Genomic DNA, 14,926 nt, shown 5'->3' on the forward strand with positions numbered 1-14,926 from the left:
GTATTTATTGTATGTGTGTTTGTCATAGCTTAAATTTAACAAAATATAAGTGAGTTTATGCAACTTCAATGCTAGCAAACCTGCGTTTCAGTTTGCAAATTTTTAATTTGTGAATACTGTGCTTGTGATATCTAAAAAGTTGAGGTACTGTAGTAATTGGCCTAAAAATGTATACAGTTCAATATAACAGTCTATAACAGATTCTCCTTTATTACAATTATAACTGACTAATTTGTGATTTCAGAGGTTTGCCAATTTGTGACATTTAAAAAAATGGGATTTGATGATATTATTTGTATTGAATTGTGTCATTGTGGTCCTGACCCCACTGAAAATAAATGGATATGGTTGCCCATCTGGCACTCTGCTAGAGGGTTTGTTTGTTTTTTTTTAATGATTTTGAAAAATTCGTGATTAGGAAATCTTCCTGTAGATCACTAAAATAACAGATATGTTAACACTATTTCTGTAAATTGTGCTGTAGCTTTACAGTATTCCTCAGTGAAGACAACTGCTGGTGTTTCTAGCTCTAAATCACTGTGGGTACTAATTTGCTTTTTCTTTCTTCAATATTTTCAGAATTGTCTGTGAAATTGGGGATGCAAAGCCCAGCCAGCATGCTGGATTTGTGGATGTCTGTGTGGGAGACTGTAGGCCGCGTTTCATGGCAAGATCCTCACTGCTGTACTACTTTGTGGTAAGTTCAAATGCAAACTCAGAAGATTATTTAATAACTACATTACAGGCTGTGATAACAATATCCAAATTAGTCATATGCCAAACAATCCATGATGTATAAATGCTTAGAACTGATACTATTTAGATTTGGATAACCTTTTCCCAGTGTTAATAAGCTAGCATTAAATGTATTTGCTAAGGGATTAGAAAACAAGTTTACAATGCAGTACATATAGTCTAGGTTGCAGGGCTAATAGTATCACTAATGATGCTATTGGCCCCTGATATTTAAGTATAGAGCTGGTGCTGTGAGAATAAATAAGCCACTAATCGCTGCTGTTTTCAAACAAACCTGTATCCGCTCTATTCTCTGTGATGTGCAGCCAGCTCATCCCACAGAGATTTCAGATGGTTGAGAGGAAGTAGACAGGACAAGCCAAAGTTTGCAGTGTAGCGAATAGTGATTTGTGAAAATGTACTGTAGCTGCAGTTTGCAAATTTTGAGCTGAAAAGTGGACAAATCATGGCAAACAGAATTTTTGGAATAGGTGATCGAAAAGAGACAGAGGAGAATGGAACATGTTAGTTTATTGTTCCATAGCGGTCAATGATCTCCATGCAATAATCTGTTTATCCTCTATTTTACTGCTAAAAACTGGAATGGAGTGGACAGAAATAAAAAGAAGTCTCCGTACAATTAGCCTAAATTGCTAGTCTATGCAATATTACCTATTTAAACATGATTACATGCTTATGTTATCTGTTAAGAAATTGTTACAAAATTTCATGCAAATCAAGTTTTGCACTGGAACAAGCCATGTTGCGAAGGTTACAATCAATGCAGTCTTTAAGCCCTTTTGCGCTGCCATTCCATTATGCAGTGTATTTGTACAATTCACATGATGTATAGAGGGTGATTCAATTCAGCATGATGCTGAATAGCCCTGGGAAGGAGTTCCTGGAGCTATTCAATTGATGGTGCTGTTAAGTCTGACTACAGGATTATTTCTCGGATCCTTGAGGTGTGAGTAGAAATCCAATTTAAGTGTCGGCTGCGATGCTGTTTTCCAGCTTAGTGCAGGGCTAACAGCCTTGCGGCTGGCACTTTAATCAGAGGATGGCAGTTATCGGGACCAAACACCCAGCTTTAGGCACGGTAAGCATCATTCTCCGACTTAAGTGGTTTTAGTCGGACCTAACAGCGTAGTGATTTGAATTGCTCCGGGCAGAGGCGTCATTTACCTTACTGACACCTGGTGTGGGTTCTCTCTGTGTCCTTTTGTGCGCCAGAAGCGTGCTCCCAATAGGGGATGTGGCTTTGCAAAAAGTGACGTGGCTGCTACCGCTAAGCCACACCTCCTTGTGCAGCGAACTTGGGATGTTACCGCCTCCTGTTCTCAGCACACAGTGGGCTTCCCCAGCGCTCCTGCAGCTGCTGGGGAAGCCCACAGTCTCTCCCTGCCTGTCTCCGTGTGCTGGCTTCATGGTGACACTATCTGAGGGGGTGACACCAAAATAGCAGAGCAGCTCTGCTATTTTGGTGTCACCTCCTCAGATGGCGTCACCCAGTGCGGCCCGCACCCCCCTAGTGACGCCAGTGGCTCCGGGAACCCCTTCCCGACACTATTCACATTGCGCTGAATTGAATCACCCCCATAGTTTATGAACAGAGCTAGAGTGACAGCATTCCATTTGTTTTTCTTTGTTGTGTGGCTGCCATAGGTTTGGGAGTACATGAGGGGAATTCTGTAAGATTGTGCAGTCAAATGTAGAATAACTCAAATATTTTTTGGAACAGTTTTGAAGATTTGTCTCATCTCTAGTCATGGATGAAAGCGATTTACAGGTGTCTGTGGCACAGCAGAAACTGTGTTAAAGATATTGAGAGATCTATCTTTCAGTGCATAAATCTTCCTATTCTACAGTAAATCTGGAGCATTTGAGAAACGCATTGAATAGAAGACTGATTTTTTTTAATGTAACTTTATAGTTCATCACATCTATTGTTGCAACAACTTAATCCGGAAGTGTTTTTAAGTGTTCATTGACACTAAATTACATTGGAATGCCTATGGGAAAAGCATGTAAGATCTGCACAAGCATCTAATGAGTTTGTAATGATGGAACATTTCAAGTGAAGTGTTACTGAAAATTCACTGCATTGCACACTTTCCTTAATTATTTCATCTGAAAAGGGCACATTAGGAAAGAGAGTTTATCTCTCATAGAATTTCCCTCTGCCTCTTCATGGTGATGGGTAATGCAACTTGAGTTGAGTAATTTGTTTCCTCATGAATAGCACTAAACTTGAGCTGGATTGGCACCCAGTCTATATGCTGAGCTCAGCAATGTTTCACCTGCATTCACTATTTCTCTTGAGGGAAACTGGTTAACTCTAATGGTGCTGGAACCTAAGCCTCTCCAATAACTGCTCTCATTCTAAAATGCACAAAGTAAATAGTTAAACAAAAAAAATCTTGCTAAAGATAATAATAATAATAATATTAATAATAATAATAATACAGCTAAAGAGAGCTGGATAATTAACAATTACATAATTGTTCTGGTTTTTGCATATACCAACTTCCCTTTCTTTTAAACTAAAGAATAGCATTGCTAAATTCTGCATTCAATATATTACCTCTCTGTTTTCATCAAAGTCCTCTTTAGCAATTAAAAATCTCTTAGATTTAATTGAAATAATACCTTACTTTTTACCAATTTTATATTTATACAAGAGATGAAATATATGGGGAACTACTTATAGATGAGGATGTATTGAGACATATAACATATATGTACATATACTGTAATTATTATTTTGAGTTAATGTAAAATTAATAACTGTCTTATCTGGTGCTTCATGATTAGTTTATCATGGGATAAAACTTAAAAAACTTCTAATCACTGACATAGTATGGAATGATCTTCTATTTGTATTCCCTTAAGACAGTCATAGTAGTTCTACTGTTGTCATAGGTATGTTCAATACAGCAGAAAACAGAACTACAAAACTGAATTCCCACCCACAGAGAAACATTTGTACTGCTGTGAATTTCCGTCATTTTTTTAAATCACCTTTTTAATTTTCATTAAACTCAAAGTGATTTTATATTTTATCTACCAATTCTGCTAGTTCTATTATATAACTTTGGAGCCAGTTCTCTTGCCATAGTATGTTCTTACTACTAGTGAAATGTAGCTGTAAAATGAACTTAATTGCTACACAATTCTGTGTATATCTGGTGTAAGAAAGGGGCGTAAAGTCTTTGAAGTTGGGAATACACTACTTAACTTTGGTCTCTTGTAAGTTTCAAGAAAAGGACTTTAGTGTTGATAATATCTTTACTAAAAAGTTATCAGCCATGTTGGAATGAGTACTCACCTATAAATAAACATTTTGTATTTGGCATACATATACAGATGTGTCCTGATAATCTAGCCTCAATAGGCCATGCAGCACAACTTTCCTGGTGTGAGTGAGCAGCCAGGTCCTGTGCTACTCTGCTAACGTCAGGCATCTAGGAAGCACCAGCAGATCGTGCTCATTAATTTAATATGCAACACTTGTATTTCTGGAATGTGCTCAATATCCTGACCGTGGGGAATCCGGCACTCAAAATGCCAGCGCCGGAATCCCAACACTTGTCAGAATCCCGGCACCGGCATCCCGACCGCTGGAATCCCGAAGGTAAGTAGAGGGATTGGGGGGAGGGTTATCATTTGGGGTTGGGTTATGCACTAAGGGGAGAGTTAGGGTTAGTCACTAAGGGGGGAGGGTTAGGTTTAGGGTGCGGGGAGGGGGAGGTTAGGTTTAGGCACTAGGGTAGGAGGTTAGGGTCAGGCACCGGGGAGGGTTAGGGAGAGGGGGAGGGTTAGAATACTGAATGACAAGTGTCGGTATTCTAACCATGTCAGGACGCCAGTGTCTGGATTCAGACCGCCCGGGATACCGAGCGCCGGCATCCTGTATGCATACCATATATCTGTGTGTGACTGTATATGAACCACAACAGAATTAGGAATGGAAAAAGCTGCAGCAGCTACATTGTAGCACCTTGTATACAGATTCAGAGGCTCAGTCACACATATACAGTGTATACAAGTATCGCATATCAAATTATTCAGCACGGTCTGCTGGTGCATTGCCCCCCAAAAAAAGACACAAAACAGATGCCTGGTGCTACCAGAGATTCACTGGACCTGGTGCACCGAGAGGGGCTTTTTAGCGTAACTGCAGCAAAGGTGTAAAAGGATACATTTGTATTATACCATCTGAAGTACATTTCTGATAAGATCACATTTTTTCCATCTATTAAACATGCTGTAGTGGCACACATTGGTTTTTGCCATGAAGATCATATGTTTCTACCCATCAGATCAGGAGATTGTCCACCATCCTTTAATGCAGTGGTTCTCAATCTTAACCCTTAAATATCCCCAACAGGTCACATTTTGAGGATTCCTGTCTGTGGAAGCAGGTGGGATAATTGCTGCCCCGGTAAAATAGATTATCTCACCTGTGCATGATTAAATATATCCACAAAACATGACCTATTGGTGGTACTTGGGGACTGGAGCTTAGAACAGATGGTTTAATGTGTATTAATTTATTGCACAGGTTTTCAAACTCAGTCCTCAGGACCCTAAACAGTGCATGTTTTCCAGGTCTCCTTACAGAAATACAAGTGAAATAATTAGCTCCACCAGTGGAACTTTTAAAATGTGTCAGTGAGTAATGATTACACCTGTGCATCTGCTGGGTGACCTGGAAAACGTGACCTGTGTGGGGTCCTGAGGACTGAATTTGAGAACCACTGATGTATTAAATAACCTGATCCTGTTTATACTAGACTTTAACCCCTGTATAATTACTGAAGCAGGTTGTGGTAAGCGTGATAGAGTTTTATTTTTTGGTGAATTCCTGTGTATTTTAGAACCCATAGGGTCTCATGTACAAATGGAGTTTGCATCCAAAATGTACCTGCTGAAAGTGTGCCATACAAATGCCTCAATATCTGGTTATGATGAGTTGCACATAACTTAAGGGGTGTAGTATGTATTACCACATCTCGACAGCAGAAGCCCGGCAGGGGTGAAGATCCCGATCTCTAATAAGGTGAGTATAATTAACCCTATTCCTCCACCTTAACCCTCCCTTAGGGGTGCTTAACCCTAACCTCACCCCTAGTGCCTAACCCTAACCCCCCTCTAAGTGCCCAAACCTAAACCCCCTGTCCCTGCAGCCTAAACCTAAGTCTCCCGGGGGGGTGCTTAACCCTAAGTCACCCCGGGAACCCTAAAATCTATAAGCAGCCCCCCCCCCCCGCAGCTGTCCACGCCGGACACCCGGCTTACCTTTGTTCGGTATGCCGGGCGTCGAGCTCCCGGCGTAGGTCTAATGACAGGCGTCGGGTTTTCGATGCCTATCATTAGTACCTTGCCGGAATTTAGCAGTCGGGAAGCCGATGGTCGGCATTTAGGACGTCGGCTTCCTGACTACATCCCAACTTAAGATACATGCAACTCAGCATAGTGTGTATCTTCATGTGGCTGCACACTGGAGAAGCCATTCATCATCATCAACTTGATGATGATGACTGGCATCTCAATATATATCTAAAAGAAAAAAAAAACACCAATGCTCATTTATTTATTTATTACCAGTTATTTATATAGCACACATATTCTGCAGCACTTTTACAGAGAGAATATTTGACCATTCACATCTGTCGCAGCCCCAGTGGAGCTTACAAACTATATTCCCTACCACATGCACACACACTAGGGTACATTTTTTTTATGAGCCAATTAACCTACCTGTATATTTTTGTAGGAGTGTGGGAGGTAACCGACGTACCTGGAGGAAACCCACGCAAACATGGGGAGAACATACAAACTCCACACAGTTGGGGCCAGGGTGGGAAATGAACCCATGACCTCATTGCTGTGAGGCAGTGACACTAACCATTACACCGTCTATGCTGCCCCCAATGATCATGACCTAGCAAATGATGGGGGTTCCCCTGTAAAAGCTCCAAACTGTACCATGTTATCACAGGCTGAGGTGGTCACAGGGTAACCTGCAGGATAGGGTACCCCTGTTATACTGTGAGTCAACCCCAGCCTGTTCATTATGGGGATAAATTCCATGTGGTAATCAGCAACCTTAGTCAAATAGACCTTAAAAAATAGCTGTAAATATGGCTCCTGAAATGACAACCTCAGTGCCTGCTTACTTTCATTACTTCATAATCCCCATATGAGATTGAAAGAACTTGAAAGAACAGTAGGATAAGAGAAGTTTAATCGCAGACAAATTGTGAATACTGTTCTATTCATGTTCAAGGCATTCAAATATGTGCATATATACACATTATATACTCTATGCATCTGCAGTTTTTTATGGACCCTTGTTTGTCAATGTACATTTACATGCCCTAAATTTCCAAAATAGAGCAAATTTGTTCTTTAAATTTCCATCCATTCTACTATGTATTTGGTTTTCATGAATAAAGCAATCAAGCAAGAGATCTCCCTCTCTGATCGTACTACAAATAGGAAAAAAACATTCATAACTATAGCTTTGAGACTTTTACATTTTTTGCATCACTTAACTTTTGTATAGCTTTTCTACCTAGTGTTTTCATATCTGGGCCATCAGAAATATTTACTTTCTAGCTGTACTATATGTGACATTTCAGCTGATTCCCCATAGTGCAGAACTGTGCAAAATATGGTGAACTTACTGTAATCATTTAGAAGGGGTGCGGTTAAACATAACATTATAGCAGCAGGGTTTTTTTTTATCCCCTTTACAAATGATGTTGCCACAGTAATCCAGTATTTCACTTCTTTCACATAAAACAACCTCTTTTAGGGCTCATGCTTTGAGTCTTTGCTAAATAGCAATGTGTGCACAGATGACCTTATGGTAATTAATCTTTTATGTAAATCTATTGGTCGATGCGTCAAAAACAAAGGCAGTGATTCAGCAAGGATCGCAATTGCAAAGCTGCACGCAGGCACTGAACTGTGGTGGTCTATGGTCGCGATGGTGGACAGCGCCAAACCAGCAGCCAGCTGAGCAAGCCTCAGCTTACTCAGGCTGGCTGGTTACGAGGCCAGGACACTGCGTCGACGCAGTCCCTGGGCTTGCCACTCCCAGAAAATGGGGCGGACAAGCCCCCGGGAATATCGGCTGCCCCCTCCCCCATGCCGCCCCTTAAATGTCTCTGCCTGTCAGTCAGGCAGAGGCATTGAATGGTCTGCGGGTGACTACACAGGACCCATTCTGCACACTCGCAGAATGGGTGCTGCGTAAGCGCAGATTCCCGATAATCGTGAATCTGCGATCATCAGTGCACTTGCGTTCACTGCAGAAAAGGCCTAAAGTGCGCTGGTGTGTGTTCCCAGCTTTCTGTATACTCTGTGATCAATTAATAGGCAATATAGTTAGTAGTTTAGTACTGTATGCTACCCCCTATTGACTTGTGTGTCCAGATGTCTGTGTGAGCAGAAACGTTACACACAATAACATCAAACTTATTTAGGATACCATTATCACCACATTATAATGGTGAGCTTTAGATAGACCAAGACAGCTAACATGACTATTATGTGAAACCTAGATGATAGGCATGGCCATCACAGTAAAGCTTTGTGCCTTTCTAGCAGTGCCATTGCTGTGATTTTGTAAAATGTAAATTAGCTCTCATTTTAAGGGTCGGTTCACATATTGGCCAGTTCAGTCCTTAGTAAGGCCATCTCTTGAACAGATTATTTGCAAAGGTCTTATTTTTGCCGTCACTTGGTTTAAAGTGAATGTTTAGTAGAACTGGAGCAACCTCATTAAAGCATATTTACCATTTCCTGAGGTACGTGTGTGCTGTTTCCAGGAGACAAACCCATACAATGGATAACTGATTACAAAGAAATATATGCCTGGTCTAACTGATTGCAACAGGAAGTTTAATGTCTTGTCTTTCTTATGCCACAGTAACGTTGTCTACTCATTCTGTATTTTACAAGTTGTAAATAGCTTTTTAGGACAACAGTCCATTAAATAAAACTTAGATAGTGCCATAGTGAGTATGTAATGTATTCCACTAGTTTATGTAAGTCATTTTAGGCACTGCTATAGCCATTTGGTTACCAGATGATTTATTTGTAGTTTAGTGTGCAAATGCAAATACAAACAGTATACACTGCTGGCTGACAGCTTATGTTTCTTACATCCTGGGGGGTGTTATGATAGATACAGGAGCAAGGCATATTACACTGTCTGTTACCTTTGTTTACTGGACCTATAAATGCCAACCTAAATCAGTTTTCCACATCACTGTGATTACCTTTACGTAACAAATATCACCATACACTAAGGCTTCTTTAACAGATATACAATGGCAAATTTTCAGTGTCTAGGAGAATTTAGCATAATTTCCATAAATTTCTGATGTACTTTTGCACTAAAGCGAGCCCATAAAATGGGCCTTTTAGGCTTTGTGATAGGAAATACGTTGAGAAACACATGCTAATTGACACGTTGCGGAAAAGAGTATGACATGTGTTATTGTATGTGAGCAATTATGTAATATGATATATTTTTTTTATTGCTGCTCTTGGTTATACTGTACTTGCAGCTACTAAAACTGCCAATTACAATTGCAGTTAAGATGATTTTTCCCAGATCAGAATTTAGTAACTTAGCAAACAGTCACGCAATGCCGAGTTCAGCTTTCATATAGCCATTTACTCCATTGTTTCTGAGTATCCTGTCGTCCCTGCATAACTCATCACTTGAATGCAGATGTTCGCTTCTCCTGCGGTCCTTAAGAGTTTTTCCATTAAAATGCTAATCTAAGTATACACTCTACATTTTAATTTCGGAAATAGACATTTTTATGGTTTATTTTTGTATCATTGTGATCTTCTGTATCAGATTGTACTTATATGTTATCATGTTCTATCTAGAAAAAAAAGAATCCCTTGAGGCTTATCATTTTGGTGGCGGTGGCAAGGTTAAATCCACAATTGCGTTACAAAAAACTGCAAAAGAATTTATGTTTTAACAGAGATGTATTTTTGTCTAGGAGATACAATGAGACAAGAGTTAACCCATTGTATGAAAATCATGCTCAACTGAGTGAAATGATTAGAAAATAAATCTCTCTTCATTCTTACATTATGTTTAGATTCCTCCAGTAATGGTGACTACATTTTATGCTACAAAACACATCTATTGCCCAGTTGCTATAAAAAGAAAACTGACTGATGACACTATGTAATACTTGTCTTTTCAAACAATATGCTTCATTAATTATTTTCTTATGTATGGCTTTTATTTTAAAGACATTGGCTTTGTCTAAGTTAGAACCGACCCAGGGACCCGTGTCAGGAGGGACACAGGTGACAATCACTGGAACTAACCTGAGTGCGGGGAGCAGTGTTAAAGTGATGTTTGGAGGACAGCCCTGCATTTTTGACAGGTATATAAACTTTGACTTTTCCAATAATTTAATAGCTGTGACCGCTGTTACATTAATTTCAGCTATGACATTGCTTTATTAGTGAGGTCTGCTCAGGGATCTTGAGACTTCTAATGGGTGCGAGAGATACAAGGGGGTGTGGACAAATCCAGGACGTGCGGTTGCACAGCTTGTCAGCCCACTTAGACAACGCCAGGCCTGGGTAATCAGTTGCTATAGTGCCGCCTCCATCTACTTCTATTGTATACCGTAGTTTCCTTCAGTGGAGCACTAGCCATTCAGCAGTTAAACTGTGGTCTGCATGGCATGAACCCTCTCATGTCTTAGTGCGATGAACCGCACCTTTTTTACAGGTTCTTTGCGGGAACAGCGATGCCTGTTTGGTGCAATTTGAGACACAGTGTTTGAGTACACATCTGCAGTCAGGGCAACAAAAATGTTGTCCATTCCCAATGTCCTGGAGTTCTGGTTAATTATCATTCATACATTTTTGACTGCCACCAGTTACTAGTTTGCTAAATGTCTGTCTTTGAGAGCTTTGAACACTTGCAATGATTTTCACTACAATTAGTTATTGTAGACTTTCCAATAGAATTATTTTTATTATTTTAACTTGCAAAAAGTACTCAAATCCCTCATTTATTCAACAGTAAAAATATCATACTTTCTATATAATTCACAATGAAAAGTTCTTATAATTGGACATCTCTATAAACTTTATCTAAACAAATACAACAACTTGTATTATGGTATGTTCAGGGGCGGTTTAAGAGAGGAGGGGGCCCATATACAGACCACTCCATTCGGACCCCTCCTCTCTGACAGCGCAGTAGACTCTGGCTTTGTGAGTTACTTGTGTGTTCTTAGGGGTTCCATATGTATTTTAGACAATCACAATGTCAACATGAGAATATTGACATGGTTGGAGTGGCATGTGGACACTGATATGTTGACATTGTGAGAATGTTGACTTAAGGTGCCCATCCACTAGATGATTAAGTTGCGCGATTGAATGATAACGATCGTTCAATCGTTTGCAAATCGTTTGCAAAAATGTCTAAAACAACCAGTGATGCATGTTCCCGCTGGTCGTTTAGACATCTATCATCGTGCAAACATGCTGGTCAACCTGACGATAACGTCAGGTTGAGCATGTTTGCAGATGATTGATGAGCCTGCGCTGAACCACTGCTCGTTTAGTGCAGGCTCAACACAGACTGACAAACGACTGCACGATTACAATGTCGTAATCGTGCAGTCGTTTTCATGTCTGCTAGTGGATGGGAACCTTTACTGTTTTTCTTCTCATTTTGCCCCATTGTGAATATGGACCTGATGACTGGTGATACAGATGTGTCCTCATACATCTAGCCTCCATGCGCATTAAACAGCCCTTCTTATCGAGCCATGCCATGGAGTGACTCGGTAGCGCAGAGCATCTTTTTGTGCAACTTTTTTACCTTCAAATGCGTCTTTTTCATGCAATGATGTGAATAGCTAGCACAAGCAGCTTCTGCTGATTAAAATGATATACCTATGTACAACTGTGGGTGTATCTGCATGAAAAATGCTATGTTACAGTGTTACAGCCACTGACACTGTAACGTAGCATTTCGCATGCAGATACACCCGCAGCTACGCATAGAACATAGGCATATCATTTTAATCAGCAGAAGCTGCTTGTGCTAGCTATTCGCATCACTGTGTGAATAAGACTCATTTGAAGGTAAAAAGTCACACAAAAAGACACTCAGCGCTACCGAGGCACACGGAGCTCCCGCATTATGTGTGGCGCAACTTGTAGCACATGGAGGATAGATGTATGTGGACACATCTGTATTGTGACTGCATATCGTTTTAGATAAAGTTTGACAGTCAAACATAAACGGTAGCTGATTTAAAAATTTGTGGCACACCAACTATTGTGAGTTCTCTCTAATATACAATTGGATGGACAAATACTTTTAAGAATTGCTCCCCTCCTACTTAGCATATCTTCAAAATTAAAAAAATATATATCATAAATGCCCTGTCTTTAAAATTTTATCTTCATCAAAAATTTGTGATAGACCGCTTTACTAGTGGCTTACAAAGGATCTCAGCAGGTCTGAGAGAGAAATATTATATACAGCATTTATTAAGAAGAGCAGAAACACAGCTATCCTTTATCCATATAAATGTGTGTGTAAAGCCTTCTAATAAAATGTTACGCATTGTGGTCTGCATTTGTAAAAGTGATTTAGAAGATTAAAGCAATGACATCAGATAGTCACAAACTGAGTGTTCTGGCTTTAAGTAGTTTGATTTGTCAGATAATGCTTTTCTAATGTAGTTTTTCTTCAGAATGTATTATAAGGCAAACATAATACATTCAGATAAGGTTACAGGCTATTTCATAAAGTGCTTTAAATATGCATACAATGGTCATGTTCTTATTTAGAATGTACAAAGAATCCACCAATAAGATTAAAAATGATTATTTTTCTTTTATGGTATTTAGTAATAGATATTTATTCCAGCCTTTTAGGTTTAAGTAGGACTACATACCTGACCTTAAAAAAAGTGCAACTCTGCATTTAATATATACTGTAATATTTTCAGCCGTTAGTTTATTTACAGTAAAATGTATGTTTTCACATTCATCTTGGAAAAATACATTGCAGAAGATAAGATGGTTATCTCCTCATTATGCTATAAGGTGTATGTATATACACTATGTAGACAAAAGTGATTGGACACCCCCGCAAAAGCAAAATGGTGTGCTCCTGGACAGTGGAACGGAATCGATATGAAATACCGATAGTCGGGATCCTGGAGGTCAGAATCCTGATGCCGGGATCCTGACAGAGTTAACATACCGACACTTGTTGGTCAGTATGCTAACCCTCCCCCTATCCTAACCCTCCCACTTTGGTGCCTAACCCTAACCTCCCCCCCCTAATGCCTGAACCTAACCTCCCCCTGCCAGCACCCTAAACCTAATCCTCAGCCCTTAGTACCTAACTCTAACCCTCCCCCTAGTGCCTAACCCTAATGGTTACTTACCTTTGGCATTCTGACCGCCAGGATGCCGAACGCATACCCGTTGAACAATTGTGGTGAGTGTTATGGACTGAAGAATCATGATTTACACTTTTCAGATCAGATGAATGTGATTGGGTTTGGTGATTGCCAGGAGAACATGCGAGAGTACAGTACCTACAGTAAAGCATGGAGGTGGTGGCGTTATGCTTTGGGGCTGTTTCAGCTGGTTTGGCATGGGCCCACGGCTCAGACTCTAGATCTTGACCCCATTGAGAACCACTGGAACGAATTGGAGTAACGGGTGCATTCTAGGCCGACTTGACCTTCTTCAGTGTCACAGTTGGATACTGTACTTAATGCGGATTGGCAAAACATACCACCTGCTGTTGTCCAGGAACTTGTGGACAGTTTGGCAAGAAGGGTGTCTGCAGTAATCACTGCACGTGGTGGTCCTACAAAGTACTGATGTCAATAAAATCTTGTTGATCTATTTGCTGTCAGTAACCAATCACTTTTGTCTATGTTGTATATATGGGTTGGGTAAGGGATGCCAGTGGCTCGGAAACCTGGTAGTCAGAATCCTGATGCCGGCATCCCGGCTGGGTTAGGATACTGACACCTGTCAGTAAGTATCCTACCCCTACCCGTAACCCTCCCACTCTGCAGCCTAAACCTAACCCTCCCCCCTGGTGCCTAAACCTAACCCCCCCAGTGCCTAACCCTAACCCCCTCCCTAGTGCCTAACCCTAACCGTCGCCAAGACTGAGATTTTTGATGGTTCAATGTACACAAACTTTGTTTAAGGCACAAAATTATTAAAAATAAACTATAAATTATCTTCAGGCTTTGTGTATAAGGTGTATATGAAACATAAATGAATTTCATGTTTATACACAAACTTTGTCTGAGCCATAAAATCATTGAAAATATTGTAGAAAATGACCTGCAGGCTGTGTGTATAAGGTGTATATAATACATAAATGCATTCTGTGTTTATATTTGGGTCCCATTCCCAAGATCATTATGGTATTCAAATATTCCAAAATACGGAATATTCCGATATCCAAAATACCCCAGGTCCCAAGCATTTGGATATGGGAGACTCAACCTGTATACACAATTAAGGTAGGGCGGCACTCCAATAAATGAAGAAATAAAGTTACCCGGTGGCCTCCATTAGGACTGCCAGCTGGAAGTCCAAAATATGTGGGGTTAAATAAATCCAGAAACAAGCAGGTACTACCCAACGTTTTGGAGCCCTTTATTGCTCCACAAAAGTCTGAATTAGTACACTGTACTTCATGTACTGTATAGCTCTATTGATGATTAAGGTAACAATGTTTGTCTTTGACAATGTTCGTTACTGATGTACACATTTTGTATCTATGTTAGATTGAGTAAAGAATTAACAGGGTACTGTTTCATTTGCTGATTGACAAAGCACAGACCTGATTCAAACATTAACCCTAGTCCTAAATCTGATTATTTACATTTATCTCTGATTTATCTTCTATGTTGTAGAAATCAGTAATGACATAATCATCTCTCGCATTGGGAAAATCCTATACTAACATTATTTGACACAAACGCCCACCACTCTCACAAATGAGTCTTTAGTCATAACTACTCTTAGAACATCACAGGGTCAATAATAATCCTTTGTTTTGTGACTCAGTTTTATAATATTGTGTAATATTAATCTTGAACCTTTGCAAAAACTTTACTCAACTTCATTG

At 40.0% G+C, this 14,926-nt stretch overlaps 1 protein-coding gene across 1 annotated transcript in view; it reads left to right on the forward strand.

The window, feature by feature from the left end:
- The window catches only part of PLXNA4 (plexin A4), a 774,189-nt gene that overhangs the window by 649,097 nt on the left and 110,166 nt on the right, over positions 1-14,926 (forward strand). Inside the window, exons 14-15 of the mRNA XM_088468696.1 lie at positions 580-697; positions 10,030-10,166. Of these exons, the coding sequence (XP_088324822.1) occupies positions 580-697; positions 10,030-10,166 (255 nt within the window). The remainder of the gene's footprint in view (positions 1-579; positions 698-10,029; positions 10,167-14,926) is intronic.

This window comes from Taudactylus pleione, unplaced genomic scaffold, assembly GCF_031769625.1.
Source record: "Taudactylus pleione unplaced genomic scaffold, aTauple2 ptg000086l, whole genome shotgun sequence".
NCBI classification, from domain to species: Eukaryota; Metazoa; Chordata; class Amphibia; order Anura; family Myobatrachidae; genus Taudactylus; species Taudactylus pleione.